This window comes from Puma concolor, chromosome B3, assembly GCF_028749965.1.
Source record: "Puma concolor isolate L17-30 chromosome B3, mPumCon1.1.hap2, whole genome shotgun sequence".
NCBI lineage: Eukaryota > Metazoa > Chordata > Mammalia > Carnivora > Felidae > Puma > Puma concolor.
This window is the reverse complement of record NC_141672.1, coordinates 146,297,954-146,317,802: the sequence shown is the minus strand read 5'-3', so window position 1 is coordinate 146,317,802 and position 19,849 is coordinate 146,297,954. Positions and strand designations below refer to the sequence as shown.

The following is a 19,849-nucleotide window of genomic DNA, read 5'->3' as shown; positions in this document are numbered from 1 at the left end:
GTGACCTGGCTGAAGTCGGCCGCTTAACCGACTGCGCCACCTAGGCGCCCCATCCGTTGAGAAGATCTTAAGCCCAGTCTTTCATTTGGACAAAACCACCGTGAATTTTGAACTTGCTTTTTTCTTTTCTCAAGTAAGCTTTTCATATTGAAATATAGATTCACAGGAAGTTGCAAAAATACTAGAGAGGTCCTATGCACCATTTTGCCCAAAGGAACAGTTACATCTTATATAATAACTACATTGCAGTATGAACACCAGGAAATCGACATCGGTAAAACGTGTGCATTCCTATGCCATTTTATCACACATCACCGGGATGGAGACACAGCACTATTTCATCACCACAAAGATCTCTCCCCCGCATGTTATCTCTTCATTCACATTTGCTTTTATATGAACAGAAGGGCTTTTAGACCTCCTACAGAAAAATGTCAACAGTTGAACCAAAACAGCATTTCTACTTTTTGTAAAGGATATTTCTTTCTGGTCTAAGGTTAAAAAAAAAAAAATTCAGGGGCGCCTGGGCGGCTCGGTCGGGTGAGCATCGACTTCAGCTCAGGTCATGATCTCGCGGTCCATGAGTTCGAGCCCCGCGTCGGGCTCTGTGCTGACAGCTCAGAGCCTGGAGCCTGTTTCAGATTCTGTGTCTCCCTCTCTCTGTCCCTTCCCTGCTCATGCTCTGTCTCTCTCTGTCTCTCAAAAATGAATAAACGCTAAAAATTTTTTAAAAATGTGTGGCCAGGGCCCGGGGCACATGCATTTCTGACCCCAGCTCTCTTTCCATCTCTGCCTTGGGTTTTCACTGTCTTGTTTCTAAAATGTGGAGTCAGAACAGACAATATCACAGATCTTCTGCTCTGAAACCTATACTTGATTCATGCATATTCAATGGCCCTTCGACCACCTTGAACCAAGGACACGACAGAACCCGAGCCCCAGGAAAGCTGAGAAAACACAACAAAACCGTCTGGCATCGGGGGCTGCTATCTGCACGCGGCTGTGTTTGGCTGTTTTCCTTTGATTTCTCTCTGCTCTCTGGAGCATCTGTGGGAATCCAAGAGCCCTGGACAGACTGCATAACACGCATTAGGAGACGTCCCTGATTATGCCTGACAGGCAGGCTGGGAACTTTTCTGAGAAAATTCAGAGCTCCTTGATCTACAGGAGTCATTAGCGGTCGAAGAATACTGACGGCTACTCTCAGGCACACAAAACCCCAACCACGCTGGCCCTGATCGCTACGACCGCAGTGGATTTTTGGAAAGCGTGAGATTAAATTCATTTCCCGGTTCCAATGAAGACATAAAACTGTTACAAAGTGAGCTGTCAGAAAAACAAAGATGGGACACTAGAGATAGTAAGAAGGCCCCACACTGCATGGATTATCCCTCTGCAGTAAAGGAGGAGCAACAGCGAGCATTCTGGCAACATCAAAACACACGGCGAGACTGGACAAAATCCATCCACACAGAGGGCTTGAAAGACACCGAGCTTCTAGACGGAGGTTCAGCCTGAAATGAGTTGAGGTTAAATGCAGATAGTGTTCAGCGGCTTCCACGGCTGTGCTGGGGTTGCTTCAGCACTGCGTTAGCCTCTGCTAGGATCACAGCTTCCTAAGTGTCATCGGAATGCGGAGTCACAGCAGAGATGCCGGAATCTGGGAGGAAGGGGAAGGCCGGTCGGACATCCAGGCTTGGAAACCAAAGACCAGCGTTTCTGTTAGTCTGGTCCTGGTGTTTTGGCTTTTTTTTTTTTTTTTTTTTTTTTGCTATCAAATCTATTCCATTACTTGGACAGTGTCCAGGACTGTTAGTGGCAAGGGCATGAGAACTTCAGGGAGCAAATCCACTCTTTTTGCCCTTTTTTCAAGGGCAGGTGAATTATCCAAACCACTCTTTCCCTCCACTGACACATATATGCTCGTGAAAAAACTGTCTTTATGGCTTTTTTTTTTTTTTTTCAGAAGGTTTCCAGCTCTCTAGGTTGCAAATGCTGGCTGCATACGTAGGACGTGCAAGGCAGGTTCTCTGATCGCTACTGTGTAGGAGTCAAAAGTGGGCGACTAAAGACAGGGGAAGGGATTTCATGAAAGTGGAGATCATGGATACAAGTGATTCAGATAATATGGACTAACAGAGCCACTGTGATGAATCCACAGGCGAGGTGGAGACCGGTGGAAAGCAACAATTCAGATGATGTGTTGACTTATAAATCCATTTTTAAGTGTTTATTAATTTTGAGCATTCTGCTGTATTTGACTGCAGCCCTATGTTGTGATGATGCACGATTCGTGGCTACTAAGAAATGCACACGGCCCTTCAGCTGATAGAGCTTTTCCGGACCCCTCTGTGGTTTCTGCAGCAAGAGGGCTTGTCCTGGGTGGAGACCAGGAAGCCCCTAAACATACCCACCACTAAAGGCAGAGGGTGTGTGCCTTCAGCCCTGCTGTCCACCGCTGACTTCTTTCTCCTCCTCAGGCTTAAAACGGTGGGGGGTTGCAGAGAAGAGTGAAGACAAAGATGATGTGCGGTCTCCAACAGATAAAAGTAGAATCAGAAGTCAAGATGCTTTCAAATTCCCCAAATCTTCACAGCTCAAGTCTATGATGGTGCCTTTAAATATTCTGATCCAGGGCACCTGGGTGGCTCAGCTGGTGAAGCATCTGACTTTGGCTCAGGTCATGATCTCCTGGTTCGTGAGTTCCAGCCCCATGTCAGGCTCTGTGCTGACAGCTCGGAGCCTGGCGCCTGCCTCCAATTCTGTCTCTCTCTCTCTCTCTCTCTTTCTCTCTCTCTCTGCCCTTCCCCTGTTCACACTGTCTCTCTCTCAAAATAAACAAACATGTAAAAAATAATAAATAAATAAATATTCTGATTCATTCCAGTTGTTTATCAGAGAGATATCTACAAAGATGATGGAAGCTTCTAGCTGCTTCCAGCGGAAGGGTGTGCACGGAGAAGCACCAGTCCAGGCATCTCTCTTTTGAAAGAGGTTAGCCTTCTGCTAACCATCCTCAAAAGGTCTCCTTAAATTCCAAGGCCACTAAAGTCCTGTTAGGTAAACATACAGAGCGTTCACACAGCTATGGCAGTCAGAAATACATCAAACTCGGGTTTCGAGTAGTGCTGCATTTACAGTACGTGCGACCAGACTCACTAGTCATTTCCTTTGGTCACTATGCATCTACGCTTGTATTTTTAGAGTCGACCCTTTAACAACACGGACTTGAACCGCACAGGTCCACTGATAACAGGGATTTATTTTCAAGAAACACAGTCCCAGTACTGTCCATGTGTTTTCTCTTCCTTAAGACTTTCTTAATCACATTTTCTTCTCTCTGGCTGACCTTATTGTAAGAATACTGTATATAAAACAGATAATATATAAAATATGCGTTAACTGACTATTTAAGTTGCCAGTAAGGCTTCTGCTCAACAATAGGCTGTTGGTGGTTCAATCCAGGGGGAGTCAAAAGTTTTACGCAGATTCTCCACTGTGCAGGGGTTGGTGCCCTTAACCCCCACATTGTTCAAGGTCAACTGTACATGTCTACACATGGTCAAAAATGATTCTTTTTACCAATAATGCAGGTTTTCAGTTTATGGCACCATGCCTTCTCACATTTACTGCTAGTCAAACACATTTAACGCCAAAGCTTTGCTATAATAAAATCTCCTTCCCAGGAATCCTTTTATTGCTTCCATTTTTGATGTTTTAGGGAAATGGGGGACTATGTTGGGGCCAGGCTTTGGACAGGACTGGAAATTTAGGATCTGAACACCTCTAGGCAGTAGGTAAGACAGACATTCTGTAATTAAATTCCATTCCACAGCAAAGAGACTGACATTAACATTACTGAGTGTTCTCAGTTCTTAATGATGTAGCCTTTTGGAAGGTTGTAGTTAATGAAGATCTTCAAAGAATGATTTATTTCAGCAAAGTAAGCTTTATTTCAGGAATGTATCTTTGTTTCAAATAAAAAATTAAGAAAACAGTTGTATAAATCAAGAAAATAAAACCACTTCTATATTTAGATGTTCAGAAATGCTAACTAAATCCTTTGTAAATGAAGCCAGTTCTAATCATCAGCAGAGAACGAGAACTTTCAGAAACCCTTCCAGAGTCAATTGCAAGACTGTTCAGAAGGAGAAATGTTCCAAACAACAGCTCTGTCACCTTGGGAGAAATGGGAACATTTTTGAGCCCTGTTCTTGGAACAGTGCCAGTTTTGAGTATAAAGTTATATTTAGTATGCCAGAACATATTTGCATGTAAATGAATATTTTCCCTCAAAGTATTCATTGTTACTTATTCTGTTTACCGTCTACCTATTCTGGTTTTGGAACTTACAAACCTACTTTTGCTTTTCGCAGCTGAATTTTGGGGAACTGCCTTGAGCATCATGAGAAAATTGGGCCCAGTTGCTGAAGATTTTTTAAACATCTTTTTGATACGCCATAAAATCCACAAGCCATAAAATCTGCCCATTTAAACTGTAGTTTAACGATTTCAGTACATTCACAGAGTTGTGAAAACATCACCATGATCTAAGTTTAGAACATTTTTGTCATCCCAAAGGAAATCCTATACCCACGAGCAGTCATGCCCCCATCTCCCCACGAATCTGACTCCCCCAAGCCCCAGGCAACCATCAGTCTCCTTTCTGTCTCCATAGATTTGCTTATTCTGGACATTAGACATAAATGGAATCATATAATATGTGGCCCTTAGCATCTGGCTTCTTTCACATGTTTTCAACGGCCATCCACGTTGTAGCACAGGTCGGTCCTTCGTTGTCTGCTACAGCAAAGTAATGTTCTACATACGCCACATTTTATTTATCCATCCATCAGGTGATGGACATTTGGGCTGGTTTCACTTTATGGTTATTATGAATAATGCTACTATTAACACTCAGCACTTTGTAGTTTTGAATCCAGAATTATATGTCACAATGGGATCCCTCAAATGATCCACAAAACTTGGATCTGAACGATTTTTACCTGTTTTCAAAAAACCAAGTTCACATTTGTAAGGATGAAGATTTACTCTCATCAAGAGCTCTAGGCTGTAAGCCATTTTAAAAAGAAGCTGAGAGAATGTTGTGATGCTTCCTTGCAGAAAAAGCCTTGAATAAAGTAACCATTATATGACTGTAAACATTTTGGTATTTTAGTTAAAAAATATCGGTCACACTCTTCTGGTCATAATTCATAAAATGAAGTTAAGGGTAAAAAAACAAAAAAAACCAAAACCTTTCAAACAATTATTCACCCTTACTGCCCCAAAGACATTCTGTTGCTTCTCTGATTTAGATCATAATGTACTGCAGAATTTCTTGGGTTTTTTTCTTTTCAAGATTTTAATCTATATTACTGGTGATCTTAAACATGTTTACTTAAACATTTTGACATCACCTTTTCTCAGAGAACATTTCTGGTTTGAATGAATTCAAAACACACACACACACACACACACACACACACACACACACACACACATTTAAAAGCTACCAAAGATGTAATATGCTTGTGGCCCAGAGAAAATTTTATAATAAAAAATCTAGGACAGCGGCTCGGAAGAAAAATGGCAAAAACTGTGTAGCACTTGGATCCAGTGGACCTTGATTTGTGTACCTTTAAAATAGTTATAAATACTGGTTTGTACTTTTAAGGAAAGAGATTGCTGAACTCAGTAAGCTTCCTCAAGGCCAGGGAGCCAGTCTTGGCACAAACCCATTCTCCTGAGAATAAGACTGAGGAAGTCCTGCCTCTGGCCACAAGGAGACCTTGGGAAAGAAGCAAACTTTGGTATTTCCTGTTCTTTTAGGTCCTAAGAGAACAGAAGACAAAGACAGAGGAGATGCCATCTGACTTTGGCCAAAGAAACAATATAGCGACAATCTTCTATCATTTCAAACTCAGTATTCTGGGAAACCAGTGTTTACTCTCGCAGCCCCTGGACCCGATGTTGTGATGTGCTAGCAACAAAGCTTATACTTTTCAGCCATAATCACTGATATGGTTCTGTGTTTAAAAAAATTCTTTTTGTCCCAAACTGTTGAAATTTCTAGAAAACTCTTGAACCCCATTCTAATCTCCATGTAAAAATAGTTTATCCTCATTGTAACTCCATTTCTTCTCCCACAAGGGGATTAATTCCGACTGGTATATTTCCGTGCACTGGGGCAGGAGAACAGAAAAATTCAGGGTATTGATCATTCCCCAGTGATGGAGGCGATTTCAGAGTGGCTGGCAAAATCCTTGAGACGTTTGCCTACCTACCTGAGAACACAATGGAAGGTTTTTGTTTTGGCTACATAAACTATCAGGAAATAAAAACATGTCAAGATTAACTTGTACTTACAAAGATGGGCCGGTCCTTTCAGTGTAATTCTTACACTTCGACTGCCTAAAGGAACAGCAATCACATTTTCTTCCCCTGGGAAAGAACACAAGACAAATACAGTAAACCTTGTGTGTGGAAGGCCTAACAACATAAGCGAGTCAGTGAAAACTGAGGGTATTTGCAAAGGGTTCTTTAACCACATTTTTGTCTTATTATCAAGAAATCTCTGGAAAGCACTTACTGTGTGGAAGGCATATTAATACTACTCATAATTTTATCTAAATGCATTAAAAAAATTTTTAAGTTATTATTTATTTATTTTGAGAGAGAGAGAGAGAGAGAAAGAGCGAGTTGGGGAGGAGCAGTGAGAGAGAGAGAGAGAGAGAGAGAGAGAATCCCAAGCAGGCTCTGCCCCATCAGTGTGGAGCCCAAGGCAGGGCTTGAACTCACGAACTGTGAGATCATGATCTAATCTGAAGTCGGACACTTAACCGACTGAGCTACCCAGGCATCCCTAAAACTTTTTTTTAATGTTTATTTATTTTTGAGGGGGAAAGAGAAAGAGCACAAGCAGGGTAGGGGCAGAGAGAAAGAGGGAGACACAGAATCCAAAACAGGCTTCAGGCTCTGAGCCGTCAGCACAAAGCCCAAAACAGGGCCCAGACCCAAGAACCACGAGATCATGACCTGAGCCGAAGTTGGATGCTGAACAAACTGAGCCCCCCAGGTGCCCCTTAAATGCATTTTTAAAAGACTAAATTAAAGTTTAAAATCAATGCTACCACCTGTTCAGCCTCCGTCTCCAGGCCTCGTTCAAGTGCTCTGATGGGGGGTGGTCCACACACTAGGGCCCTCGGGCTAAGCCTGGCCACACTCATTCACTTATGTCCTTTACCCACAAAGGCAGGATTGGGTGGTTGTAAGCAAGAGAGCAAGGCTCACAGGCCTAATCTCTCTACTATCTAGCCCTTCAAAGAAAAAAGTCTGAAGATCCCTCGCCTAGGTAATCACCTTGTGTCTTTATCCTAGTCTTTAGAGATGTTCTTTTCTTCCATGCTGTTACGCATTCTGAAATTAATTCTCATGGCTACATGATAATCTGGGCTCATGTACAAAATTTTACCCCAGCAGTCCCCCATTTGAACATTAAGTCTGTTACTCCATGATATTAGCCTGTTATCATTGATATGAATTACTTGGAGCACAGACTGTTTTTGTGTAACTTCCAGAGAACACATTTTTTTTCTTTTGATAAATTCTGGGACAAAATGGTTGGATCAAAGGATGTTACTATGTTTGCTGACTTGTCTGTAAGTTTTCATTACATAAAAATACCTGTTTATTACGGAAAATTGAAAAAAATGCAAACAAGTAAGGAGATAAAACCATTTCTAATCCTGCTACCCAGAGATTATCACCTCTAACACTTGGATAAATATTCTTTCCAGATTTTGTTTGTTTGTTCCTAATATACATAGGTGCAAAACAAAACAAAACAAAACAATGAACACTATTTAAATGTCCACTATTAAGGGGAGAGGTGAAACAAACAGTGATACACACATACTCAGGAATACTCTACACCTGATAAAAGTAAAGATAAGAAGCTATAGGACTTGATGTGGAATTAAAGCCAACATACATACTGATGACTAAAAAAGGGAAGCTAAAAAACAATATATGTGGGCAATGATTTCTTGGATAAGACACCAAAAGCACAGGCAACAAATAAAAACAAATAAATTGGACTATATCACAATTAAACTTTTGTGCATCAGAGGATACTGTGAACAAGAGTAAAAACGGAACGGGAGAAAATATTTACAAATCACATATCAGATAAGGGGTTAATATCCAGAACATACGAAGAACTTGTACAACTCAACAATGAACAACCAACCTAAGGTAAAAACGAGCAAAGGACTGGAACAGACATTTCTCCAAAGAGAATATACACATGGCCATTAAGTGCATAAAAACATGCTCAACATCACTACTCTTTAGGGAAATGCAAAGCAAAACCACAATGAGATCCCACTTCATACCTATTAGGATGGCCATTATAAAAAAAAAAAAAAAAACATAAAATAAAACCAGAAAATAATCCTTAGGATGAGGAGAAATCGGAATACCCATGAACCATTGGTGGGAATATAAAATGGTTCTACCACCAGAAAGAACAGTTCCTCAAAATATTATATACAGAACAACCACATGATTCAGCAATTCCACGTCTGGGTTCAAACCCCAAAGAACTGAAAGCAGGGATTCAGACAGAGACTTGCATACCCGCGTTTACAAAATTATTTACAATAAGTCAAAGGCGGAAGCAACCCAAGTGTCCATCCACAGATGAGTGGAAAGACACCACGTGGTAAATACATATAATGGAATAGTATTCGTCCTTAAAGGGGGCAATTCTGACACATGCTGTGTAACACGGATGAACCACAAAGATGTTATGCTATGTGAAATAAGCCAGTCACAAAAGGATAAATATTGTATAATTCCATTCGTATGAGTAGTCAAGTTCACAGAGACAGAAAGGAGAACGGTGGGTGTCAGGAGTTGGGGTAGGAGACAATGGAGAGTTCTTGTTTGTTTAGTGGGTACAGACTTTCAGTTTTGCAAGATAAAAAAGGCTGGAGACAGATGGTGGTAATAATGGTTACACACCAACATGAACGTATTTAATGCCACTGAACGATACGCTTAAAAATGATTAACATGACTGGGGAGCCTGGGTGGCTCAGTTGGTTAAGCATCCAACTTCTGCTCAGGTCATGATCTCACAGCTTGTGGGTTCAAGCCCTGCATTAGGCTCTGTGCTGATGGCTCAGAGTGTGGAGCCTGCTTCTGCTTCTGTGTCTCCCTCTCTCTCTGCCCTTCCCCCACTCACGCTCTGTCTCTTTCTGTGTCAAAAATAAGTAAACATTAAAAAAAATTAAAAAATGATTAACATGATCAATTGTAGGTTATGCATAATTTACCACATTAAAAATGTGTAAGACACAAACTCATTATAAAGTACATGTGTTTAAGTATTGCATTCTCATGTATATGTAATTTTTTTTAATTTTTTAATGTTTATTTATTTTTGAGAGAGACAGAACATGAGCAGGGGAGGGGCAGAGAGAGAGAGAGGGAGACGCAGAATCTGAAACAGTTCCAGGCTCTGAGCTGTCAGCACAGAGCCCGATGTGGGGCTCAAACCCACAAACTGTGAGATAATGACCTGAGCCAAAGTCAGACACACAACCAACTGAGCCACCCACGGGCACCCCCGTGTATATGTAACTTATAGCAATATATACATGTACATATTATAATACATTGTGTTGTATATGGATACATGGAATAACATGGTATAAACATAATAATATGAGAATGCATAGCACTGTGCAACTGCATATCAGAAAATAACAGAGTGAGATTTTAATTATTTAATCCTTTAAATTCATGGAAGAGTTTTCACCAAACTGTTGACAGTGGTTAACTGGGGAAAGGGATGAAAGTTCCAGAAATTACTGAAGAAGACCATAGTTCTGTATTTTTTTACTTTTGTATAATGGCAATGTACTGATGAGTTACTTTTCAAATACAATATTATAAAGCGAGTAACATTTTTTACAAAAGAAGATAGAAACTGGAAAGGAAAAAAAGGACCAGGGCCAAAAAGTTTTACTGGATGAGTTTTGGAAAACCTTAAGTAAATAGGTACGTTGCACATAAAAAGAAGACTGAGGGGCACCTGGGTGGAGTCTTTTGGGTGTCTGACTTCAGCTCAGGTCATGATCTCGCAGTTTGTGGGTTCGAGTCCTGCACCGGGCTCTATGCTGACAGCTCAGAGCCTGGCGCCTGCTTTAGATTCTGTGTCTCCCCCTCTCACTGTCCCTCCCATGTTCATGCTCTGTCTCTCTCTGTCTCTCAATAATAAACATTAAAAAAATTAAAAAAAAAGAAGATGGAAAGGTTCTCAGTAATATATAACTAAAATAACTCAGATACCCAAACCAAACACAGCACAAAAATAAACAGATGAACCAAATCTTATTTATGATCATAGATATAAAAATAAAAACTAAAACAAAGCAAATTAATTACAGATTGTATCACAAGAATTATGTACCATGACTAAACAGAATATATGCTAAAAACCATTGATTTAACATGATAAAAACTTGTTAATATAATTGGTTATATTAGGAGATCAAAAAAGTTAAATGTTATGATCATTAAATGAATATAAGAAGGTATCTGATGAAATTCAGCATACATTATAAGATTCCTACTAAAGCCAGGAATAGAAGGAAGCATCCTTAATTTAATAAAGAATCAGAAGCATGAGCAGACTTAGTGGTGAAACATTAGAATTATTTCCATGTAGTCAGGAACAAAATGAGGATTATAGTCACCATTTTTTTCCATACTCTTCTGGGGATCACTTTCTTACTCAATGTAATTAGAAAACAAATAACATATAAAAATATATATTGGAAAGAAATTTTTTTAATGCCATTATTTGTAAATTGTCTAAGTAAAAATTCAAGAAGAAAAATCCATTACAGGTCAATATCCCTGAAGAATACAGATGAAAAAATTGTCAACAAAATGCTAGCATACCACATTCAGCAGCACGTTAAAACGATCATTCACCAAAATCACGCGGGATTTATTTTCCTAGGATGCAAGGATGGTTCGATATACAATCAATGTGATACATCACATTAACAGAATAAACGAAAAGAATCATATGATCATCTCAATAGAAACAGAGAAAACGCATCTAACAAATTCAACATCCACTCATGATAAAAACTCTTAATAAATTAGGGATAGAAGGGACATATCTCAACATATTAAAGGCAATATATGACAAGCCCACAGCTAGCATCATATTCAATGGTGAAAGGTTGAAAGCTTTTCCTCTAAGATCAGGAACAACACAGACATTCCCATTCTCACCACTTGTATTCAACACAGCACTGGAAGTACTAGCTGGAGTAGCCAGGCAAGAAAGAGATAACAGGCATCACAATTGGAAAAGAAGAAGTAAAATTGTCTCTATTTGCAAGTGACGTGATTTTACATAAAGACCCTTGAACAATGCAGAGATTAGGGACACCAATCACTCACGCCATCAAAAATCTGCCTATAACTTCCTCAAAAACTTAACTGCTAATAGCCTACTCTTGACCAGAAGCCTTACCAAAAACATAAACAGTTGATGAATGCATATTTTGTATGATATGTGTATTTTACACTACATTCTTACAATAAAGTAAGCTCAAGAAAAGAAAATATTAAGAAAACCATAGCAAGAGGAAACACATTTACAGGGCTGGACTGTATTTATCAAAACAAAAATGCACATATAAGTGGACCCATGCAGTTCAAACCCATTGCTGTTCAAGTGTCAACTATCTCGAAAATCCAAAGACATGACCAAAAACATGTTGATCTAATAACAAATTCAGTAGAGTTGCAATATACAAAATTAGCATACAAAAATCAATAGCATTTCTATACACTAAAAGTAAATCTGAAAAAAAGTAAAGAAATTGATCTCATTTACCATAGCATCAAAAACAATACTTAGGAATCAACTTAACTAAGGAGGTGAAAGATCTCTACTCTGAAAACTGCGAGACCATGATGAAAGAAACTGAAGATACATATACATCTGAAGGCATCTTAAGTTCATGGGCTGGAAGAATTAGTATTGTTAAGATGTCAATACTACCAAAGGCCATCTATAGATTTGATACAATCCCTTTAAGATTCCAACAGCATTTTTTACACAAGTAGAAAAAATAGTCCTAAAATTTACATGGAACCACAAAAGACTGTAAATAGCCAAAGAAATTCTGAGAAGGAAGAACATAGCAGGAGGCATCAAACTTTTGGATTTCAAAGCTAGACTTAACAGGCTACACTTATTAAAACAGTGTGGTATATAATAACAACAACACAAACAGACCAACAAAAAGTATTAAGAGCCCAGAAATAAACCCAAGCACATACAGTCAACTAATACTTGACAATGGAGCCCAGGATACTCAATGGAGCAAAGATGGTCTCTTCAATAAACGTGTTGGAATAACTGGATTTTTACACATAAAAGAATGAAACTGGACCGATATCTTACACCATTAACAAAAATTAACCTGAAATGGGGCACCTGGGTGGCTCAGTTGGTTAAGCATCCAACTTCAGTTCAAGTCATGATCTCACAGATTGTGAGTTCGAGCCCCGCCTCAGGCTCTGTGCTGACAGCTCAGAGCCTGGGGCCTGCTTCGGATTCTGTGTCTCCCCACCTTTCTCTCTGACCCTCCCCTGCTTGATCTCTGTCTCTCTCTCAAAAATAAACATTATTTTTTTAATTAACCTGAAATGAATTAGAGATTTAAATGTAAGAGATTTAAATGGGAAACCAGGAAACTCTGGAAAAAAACATAGGAATAGGTGCTCCTTGACATGGGTCTTGTCAACATTTTTATTGCACAAGCAATAAAATAAAATATAAACAAATGGGACTACATCAAACTAAAAAGGCTTTGCATAGCAAAAGAAACCATCATCAAAGTGAAAAGACAACCTATGGAATGGGAAATATACTTGTAAACCATATATCTGATAAGGGGTTAATATCCAAAAGTTATAATGAATTCATACAACTCAACAGCAAAACAAACAAACAAAAACCCAATTTTAAAATGGGCAAAAGACATGAATAGTCGTATCTCCAAAGAAGATATATGAAAGACCAACAGGTACTTGAAAAGATTCTCAACACTCCTGGCCATCAGAAAAATACAAATTAAAACTACAATGAGCCATCGCCTCATGCCTGTCAGAATGGCCAGAATCAAAAAGACAAGAGATAACAAATGCTGGCACAGATGTGGATAAAAGGAAACCCTTCTGCACTGTTGGTGGGATTATAAATTGTAACACCTACCATGGAAAACAGTATGAAGGATCCTCAAAAAACTAAAACTAGAACAATTATATGATATAGCAACTCCACTTCTGGGAATATATCCAAAGGAAATGAAAACACTAACCCAGAAAGATATCTGCACCTGCATGAGCACTGCAGCATTATTTACAAAAGTCAAACATGGAAATCAATAGATGAACAGATATAAGTCAATCTATGCCTATGTCTATGTCTATGTCTATATAAATGTATGTGTACACACACACACATACACACACTGGAATATTATTCAGCCATAAAAAATGCGGAAATCCTACCATCTGCAAGAATATGGGTGGACCCTGAAGGCATAATGCTAAGTGAAATAAGTCAGATGGGGAAAAAATACTGTATGATTCCACTCATATGCGGAGTCTAAAAACAAAACAAAACAAAAAACAAATCCATAGACAAAGAGATCCAACTTGTGATTACCAGAGACAGAGGGAGAGGGGAGGGGGAATTGGAAGAAAGTGATCAAAAGGTACAAGCTTCCATTTCCAAGAAATTTAAGAATAGGGATGTAATGTACAGCATGATGACGATAGCTAACCGTGATATAGAACATATAGGAGAAATTTTCTCATCACAAGGAGAATTTTTTTTTCCTTTTTCCTTTTCTTATTTCTTTTCTTTTTATTGTATCCACATGAGAAGATGAATGTTAGCTAAACCTCTATGGTAATCATTTCACAAAATATGTAAGTCATGTTGTATGGTTCAAACCTATACAGTGATGTTTGCCATTTACTTTTCAATAAAACTGGGGAAAAACACTATAACTCCCCCAAAATTCAGAAAGTATTGATATTAAATAAACTGTTTTCCTGCATTTTAATTAATATTTAATTATATACTATAACGATATTTTATAGCTAATATATATTATACTTATTAAAAGATTAATATATTAATATACAATATTACATATATATACATACACTCCAGTATTTATTCCTAGTCTGTCTCCTGAAAATCCAAAAAATATTAACCAACTCAGTAGCAATGAACACCCATGCATCCATATGGTGTCTCCAAATACCATTTCCCACTAAAAAGAACCAACGCGTCTTTAAAGAAATGGTTCCGTCCAGGTCTGGGTCAGAAAATGAACTAGATAATCCTAGAACACTATGGAATAACAAAAGTATGGGAGCGCTCAAAGACATGAGTCATGTGAACTGAACTGGAATTACATGAAAGGGAGTCAACATAAGAGTATCCAACTGGGCAAAAATGTGACAATTTGAACATTAATAAGAATAATAACTGCAATGGAGCAGATCACATGAAGTATGTTTAAATCCTTAAGCTCATCCTAACACTGGAAAAAAATCACTGGTCACATTTTGAGGATGCTACAAGCCAACTCATTATTTTGAAAAATGGTAAATAAAGACAAAAGAATAATGCATTTACCATGCCTTTCCACACAAATTACACTTCAGGGAAACCAAATAGTTTATGAGGTATAGTTTTTCTTTATAGAAGTATCCAAGCTGATAAATGAAGCACTTACATAATATTATCATTTATACATTAATTATCACTGATGGCTATAGCATCACAACAAGACAGAAAACCATACGTCATGTGCCTCCTAATATGATGTGATAGGAAATGCATAACACCAGCTTTAAACTATTCTTACCAGAACAAGCAAATACATCGGAATATGATCAAGCCTTTACATCTAACTACCTATTCACACGAAATGTATAGTGCAAAGGAACATAATATACCACATCATGGAAATGTAATGAGAAAAATATAGATTATGGGAAAACCTGTTAGACAAATAAACAGTTTCCTTAACAAATAAATCTCAAGGGAAAAAAATAGAAGGGTGTGCTTATAATGAAAAATGAATTAAACATAATTAAGAATAAAAAGAGAGGGGCGCCTGGGTGGCTCAGTCGGTTAAGCGGCCGACTTCAGCTCAGGTCACGATCTCGCGGTCTGTGAGTTCGAGCCCCGCGTCGGGCTCTGGGCTGATGGCTCAGAGCCTGGAGCCTGTTTCCGATTCTGTGTCTCCCTCTCTCTCTGCCCCTCCCCCGTTCATGCTCTGTCTCTCTCTGTCTCAAAAAAAAATAAATAAACTTTAAAAAAAAAAAAAAAAAAGAATAAAAAGAGAGAAGAACATACTTCTAATTAAAAAATAACGAAGAGACATAACATCCAAATGCAACATACAGACCTTATATAGAGACTAATTTGAATAAGTAAGCAAAAATGATGGAGTAAGGACTCTGAAAGCCACTCTTTCATGAAAATACTAGGAAAAAACTGTCAGAATTCACCATTTCAAAATTCTGGAAAGTAACTTAAGGCTTGTAGAGCAAAGCCTGAGCTCAAATCTGAGAAAAATTGATTAAAGAAAATCCCCTGATAAGAACCACAAATTCTGTGGCATTTTAAATAGCCTGTTCCCATATTCCCCATTCTCAGCCTCTGTTGTAACCTTAAAGACCAACAGCATTATCACTGTGAAAATCAGCAGCCCAGAAGATGCCGGAAGATGCTGCAGGGGCAGAATATGGTTGGGGCTCCTTCAAAGCCCCAATTCTCAACTGTCATTGCTTGACTTGCACAGTGGTTCCCTGGAGGGCCTCACTCACAAAGCTGTCTTTATTTTACGTACCTAGGGGCCTGCCCGGTACAAACAGCCTTTTCCTGAGGGGCGCTTGTCCAAAACAATCAGAGGCAATTTGTTAACATTGAGGCTGCCCAAGGTGGTAGATAACAGCTGAAGAAAACCATAAGCTATCCAAAAAGCTTAAAGGGGACATCTGGAGAAATAGAGATGTCCACAGGGGGCTTTGGAAAGCTCCATCGTATTCCTGGGAATCTAGAAGGCCACACATACAGGCTGGGCTATATGCACGTCAGGGCTGTGAGTATACTCAGAAAAGACCTGAAAAGGCCCTACGTTCTCACCCCTGGCTGACCTTGAGGCTCTGCAACAAGAAGGAAGTGCAGATTATAACAGAGTTGTCAGATGCCTGGCTGAGTGTTGAATTGTGCCTCCACACATACATAGAGCCCTTCAGCAAAGACTTGTTGATTTCAGACATTTTAAGTCTCTATCCAATCACTAGTTGACCGCTAAACCAACTGAGCACAGTCTTCAGTAGCTACATGGGACAAAGGATACAGACCTCACAAAATTGGGTCCGAGAAAATCACTAAACAAACAGTAGCCACCAAGAGTGACACACTAGGGGTGGGGTGGGGCGGGGAGAATTTGATTTCCAGATATGCAAGATTATATTGAAGATGTCTAATTTTCAACAAAAAGTTACAAGACCTACAAAAAAAAAATAAGAAAGTATGGCTCATACACAGGAAAAATAAAAGCAACCAATAGGAACTGTATCTAAATAAGCCCAGAGTTGGAATTTTAGACAAAAACCTTAAACAAGCTATTTTAAATATGCTCAAAGAACTGAAAGAAATCATATTTAAACTGAACAAGTAAAGTATAATATTTATGAGATGATCTGAAAAAAGTGAACACAGACTGGATATTTGATGATATTAAGGGATTAGTGTTAATTTTTAGATATAATAATGGCTTTGTGATTACGTTTTTAAAGAGTCCTAATTTAGGGGCGCCTGGGTGGCTCAGTCGGTTAAGCACCTGACTTCAGCTCAGGTTGTGATCTCGCCGTTCTGAGTTTGAGCCCCATACCAGGCTCTGTGCTGACAGCTTAGAGCCTGGAGCCTGCTTAGGGTTCTGTGTCTTCCTCTCTCTTTGCCCTACCCCACTCACGCTCTGTCTCTCTGTCTCTCAAAAATGAATAAACGTTAATTTTTTTTTTTTAAAGAGAGTCTTAATTTAGAAGAATAAAGGTCTAAGATTTAAACTTAATACCCTGGAAAATATATAAAAAAAATAAAACAGAAATCATGATATGATTGTCAGACAAAGTTTAACTCAAGGGAAAAACACATTAAATATTTAAAGGAAGAGCACTTCATAATAATCTAGGGAATAACTCAGCTATCATGACCTTCATATGTGCTTTAGATTAATGGTACTGAAATATATGAAGCAAAATCTATAGGAACATAAGGAGAAACAGGAGAAAATGCCTATTAATAATAACAATACACAACGTGGGGCTTGAATGACGACTCTGAGAGCATGACCTGAGAAAGCACCTAGACTTGGGACACTCAACCGACTGAACCATGGAGGTGCCCCGTATCTTTCGATTCTTTAAAAAAAATTTTTTTTTAATGTTTATTCATTTTTGAGAGAAAGACAGAGTGTTAGCAGGGGAGGGACAGAAAAAGGGAGACACAGAATCTGAAACAGGCTCCAGACTCCGAGCTGTCAGCACAGAGCCCGACGCTGGGCTCGAACTCACGAACCAATGAGATCGTGACCTGAGCTGAAGTCAGACGCTTAACCGACTGAGCCACCCCAGGTGCCCCAAGAATTAAAATGACCAGAAGATTATGAAAAGATGCCCAACTCACTGGTAATCACAGAAATGCAAACTGAAAACAAGATACATTTCGCTTATCCCATTAGTAAAAACGAAATGCTCTCATAAATTTTAATCTGTTTGTGAGGATGATGGTAAATCCTATGGGAGGAAAAATTAGCAATGTCTTTGAAAAATAAAAACACATAATCAAAGATACACTTGTACAAAGGTGAACCAGCACAGCAAAACCAAGAAAAAAACCTAAATGTTCATTTATATGAGTCTGGTTAAATAGATCATGGCACATCTTCCTAGGCCAACACTTTAAAAAGATAAAGCAGACTTTTGAGAAGTAATAGGAAAAACCTCAGTGATAAAATTCAGTTGTAAAAAAATTATATTTAATGATTGGTTCTGTATGGCTCTCAAATGCATACGTGTATGAAGGTCTGTGTTATGTTATTCACACAGGACAAACACAACTCATAAGACACAACAGCCTAAGCTCGTAAAGTTTTGCAAGAGTGCTCAGCCCAAGTGATGTGCCCGGATAGGTTTCTGTCAGCTCGGAGAAAGCCTTCTAATTTACATGCATTTTCAGAACAAACTTTTATTGCATATACAATGTGCTATTTGTTTACTGTACAAAATTTACAGCATCCAGGCAAAGGAAGTAAGCATGTCATGAATCAGTCACAACACCGATATGTTATCATATTATTGTGTATTCTTCTTGGGGTGCTGGGAAATTGTTGACTATGTATAACATATATTAATAACTCATGGTAACATTAATTAATATTACGGTATTATTTAATTAATTAGTTAAAACATTAAGGAATATTTTTTTCTAAAAATATGAAAAGGGACAGAAGGATATACTCTGGAAGGTAAGTCACCTTCTATGACCTCACAAACTCCAAAGCAATTCCATTCTTTAGGGGCTGGCACTACAGATATTCGTTATGTGTGTGCGTGCGTGCTCTAACCACCACCCACTGACTGTTACACACTCAAGTGGAACCTTTCAGACCAGAACCCGTGGCATGTGATTTTAGCCAGAAGAGCTCAAACCTGGGAACAAATGTTCTGCTGCGTAGAAGGCAACGAATCCCCAGTTGTTCACAGTACTAACCTTGGAGAGAAGCGGACATCGTAGGGCAGCCGGGACAGGGGACAGCTAGGGATGGGGGATAACCTATAATCCAGTGTTAAGGATTTAACGTCCCTAGAATTACGGGAAAAGAAACCTGTACTTCCAGTGTTAAACACCTTCTCCCAAGGGGCAATCTCCTATCATTTCTGTAACTCTCCAGGACAGCGCGATACATCTGAGGAAGTCTCGATGATACTTTTATAGGGTTGTACCTCCCAGAAGCACCTGGAGAACTTGTTAAAGCACAGATTCCTGCCCCAGCCATTGAAATCCTGACCCAGAAGCAAAGGGTGGAACTCAAGAATGTGCCCATCTCGCAGCCTCCCAGGGGTGCCGATTCTGCACGCTTGTGAGCCCTGCTGTGCGTAGCACTGATACGGGGCGGAGAGAGGGGAGACGCCGGTCCTGATGACAGTAAGGGAGGCCTGTGCCACGGTCACAAACTTGTCAGCATGGCTTCACCTTTCCTGCAGAAATGGCAGAGCTCTACCTTTGACCAGAAATGCAGCGAGAAGTCTAGTAAGATAGAGGACTTTGAGGAGGGAGGTACCAACAGTACAATAGTATGTCCATAGCACTAGGAAAAAAAAATGTCAATGGGCTTTGTAAAAGCAGTTTCAATTAGTAGTGGGCGCAGGAGACTGTGGTTTGAGAAGTGAAGCGACAATGAAAGAGCAGAGCAGAAGTATAAGCAGTTTTGCCAAAAGCTGTCAGTAAAGGTAGGTGAAAGATTAGGGTAGCAGCAAAAGATGTGGAGAATTTAAAATACCTATATTTTTATATGTGATGCACACACAATCGTTAAAATTATACTTGCTTGACATCACTCATCCTCAGGGAAATGCAAATTAAACCCAAAGCGAGAGACGATTGTGCACCTGTCAGAACAGCGAAAATCAAAAACAAGAAATCTCAAGTACCGGG

At 39.2% G+C, this 19,849-nt stretch overlaps 1 protein-coding gene across 3 annotated transcripts in view; it reads right to left on the bottom strand.

The window, feature by feature from the left end:
• The window catches only part of ADAMTSL3 (ADAMTS like 3), a 353,901-nt gene that overhangs the window by 162,673 nt on the left and 171,379 nt on the right, over positions 1 to 19,849 (bottom strand). For all 3 annotated transcript variants that reach the window (XM_086711720.1, XM_086711719.1, XM_086711721.1), the window contains one exon: positions 6,370 to 6,444. In XM_086711720.1, coding sequence (XP_086567846.1) covers positions 6,370 to 6,444 — 75 coding nt within the window. The remainder of the gene's footprint in view (positions 1 to 6,369; positions 6,445 to 19,849) is intronic.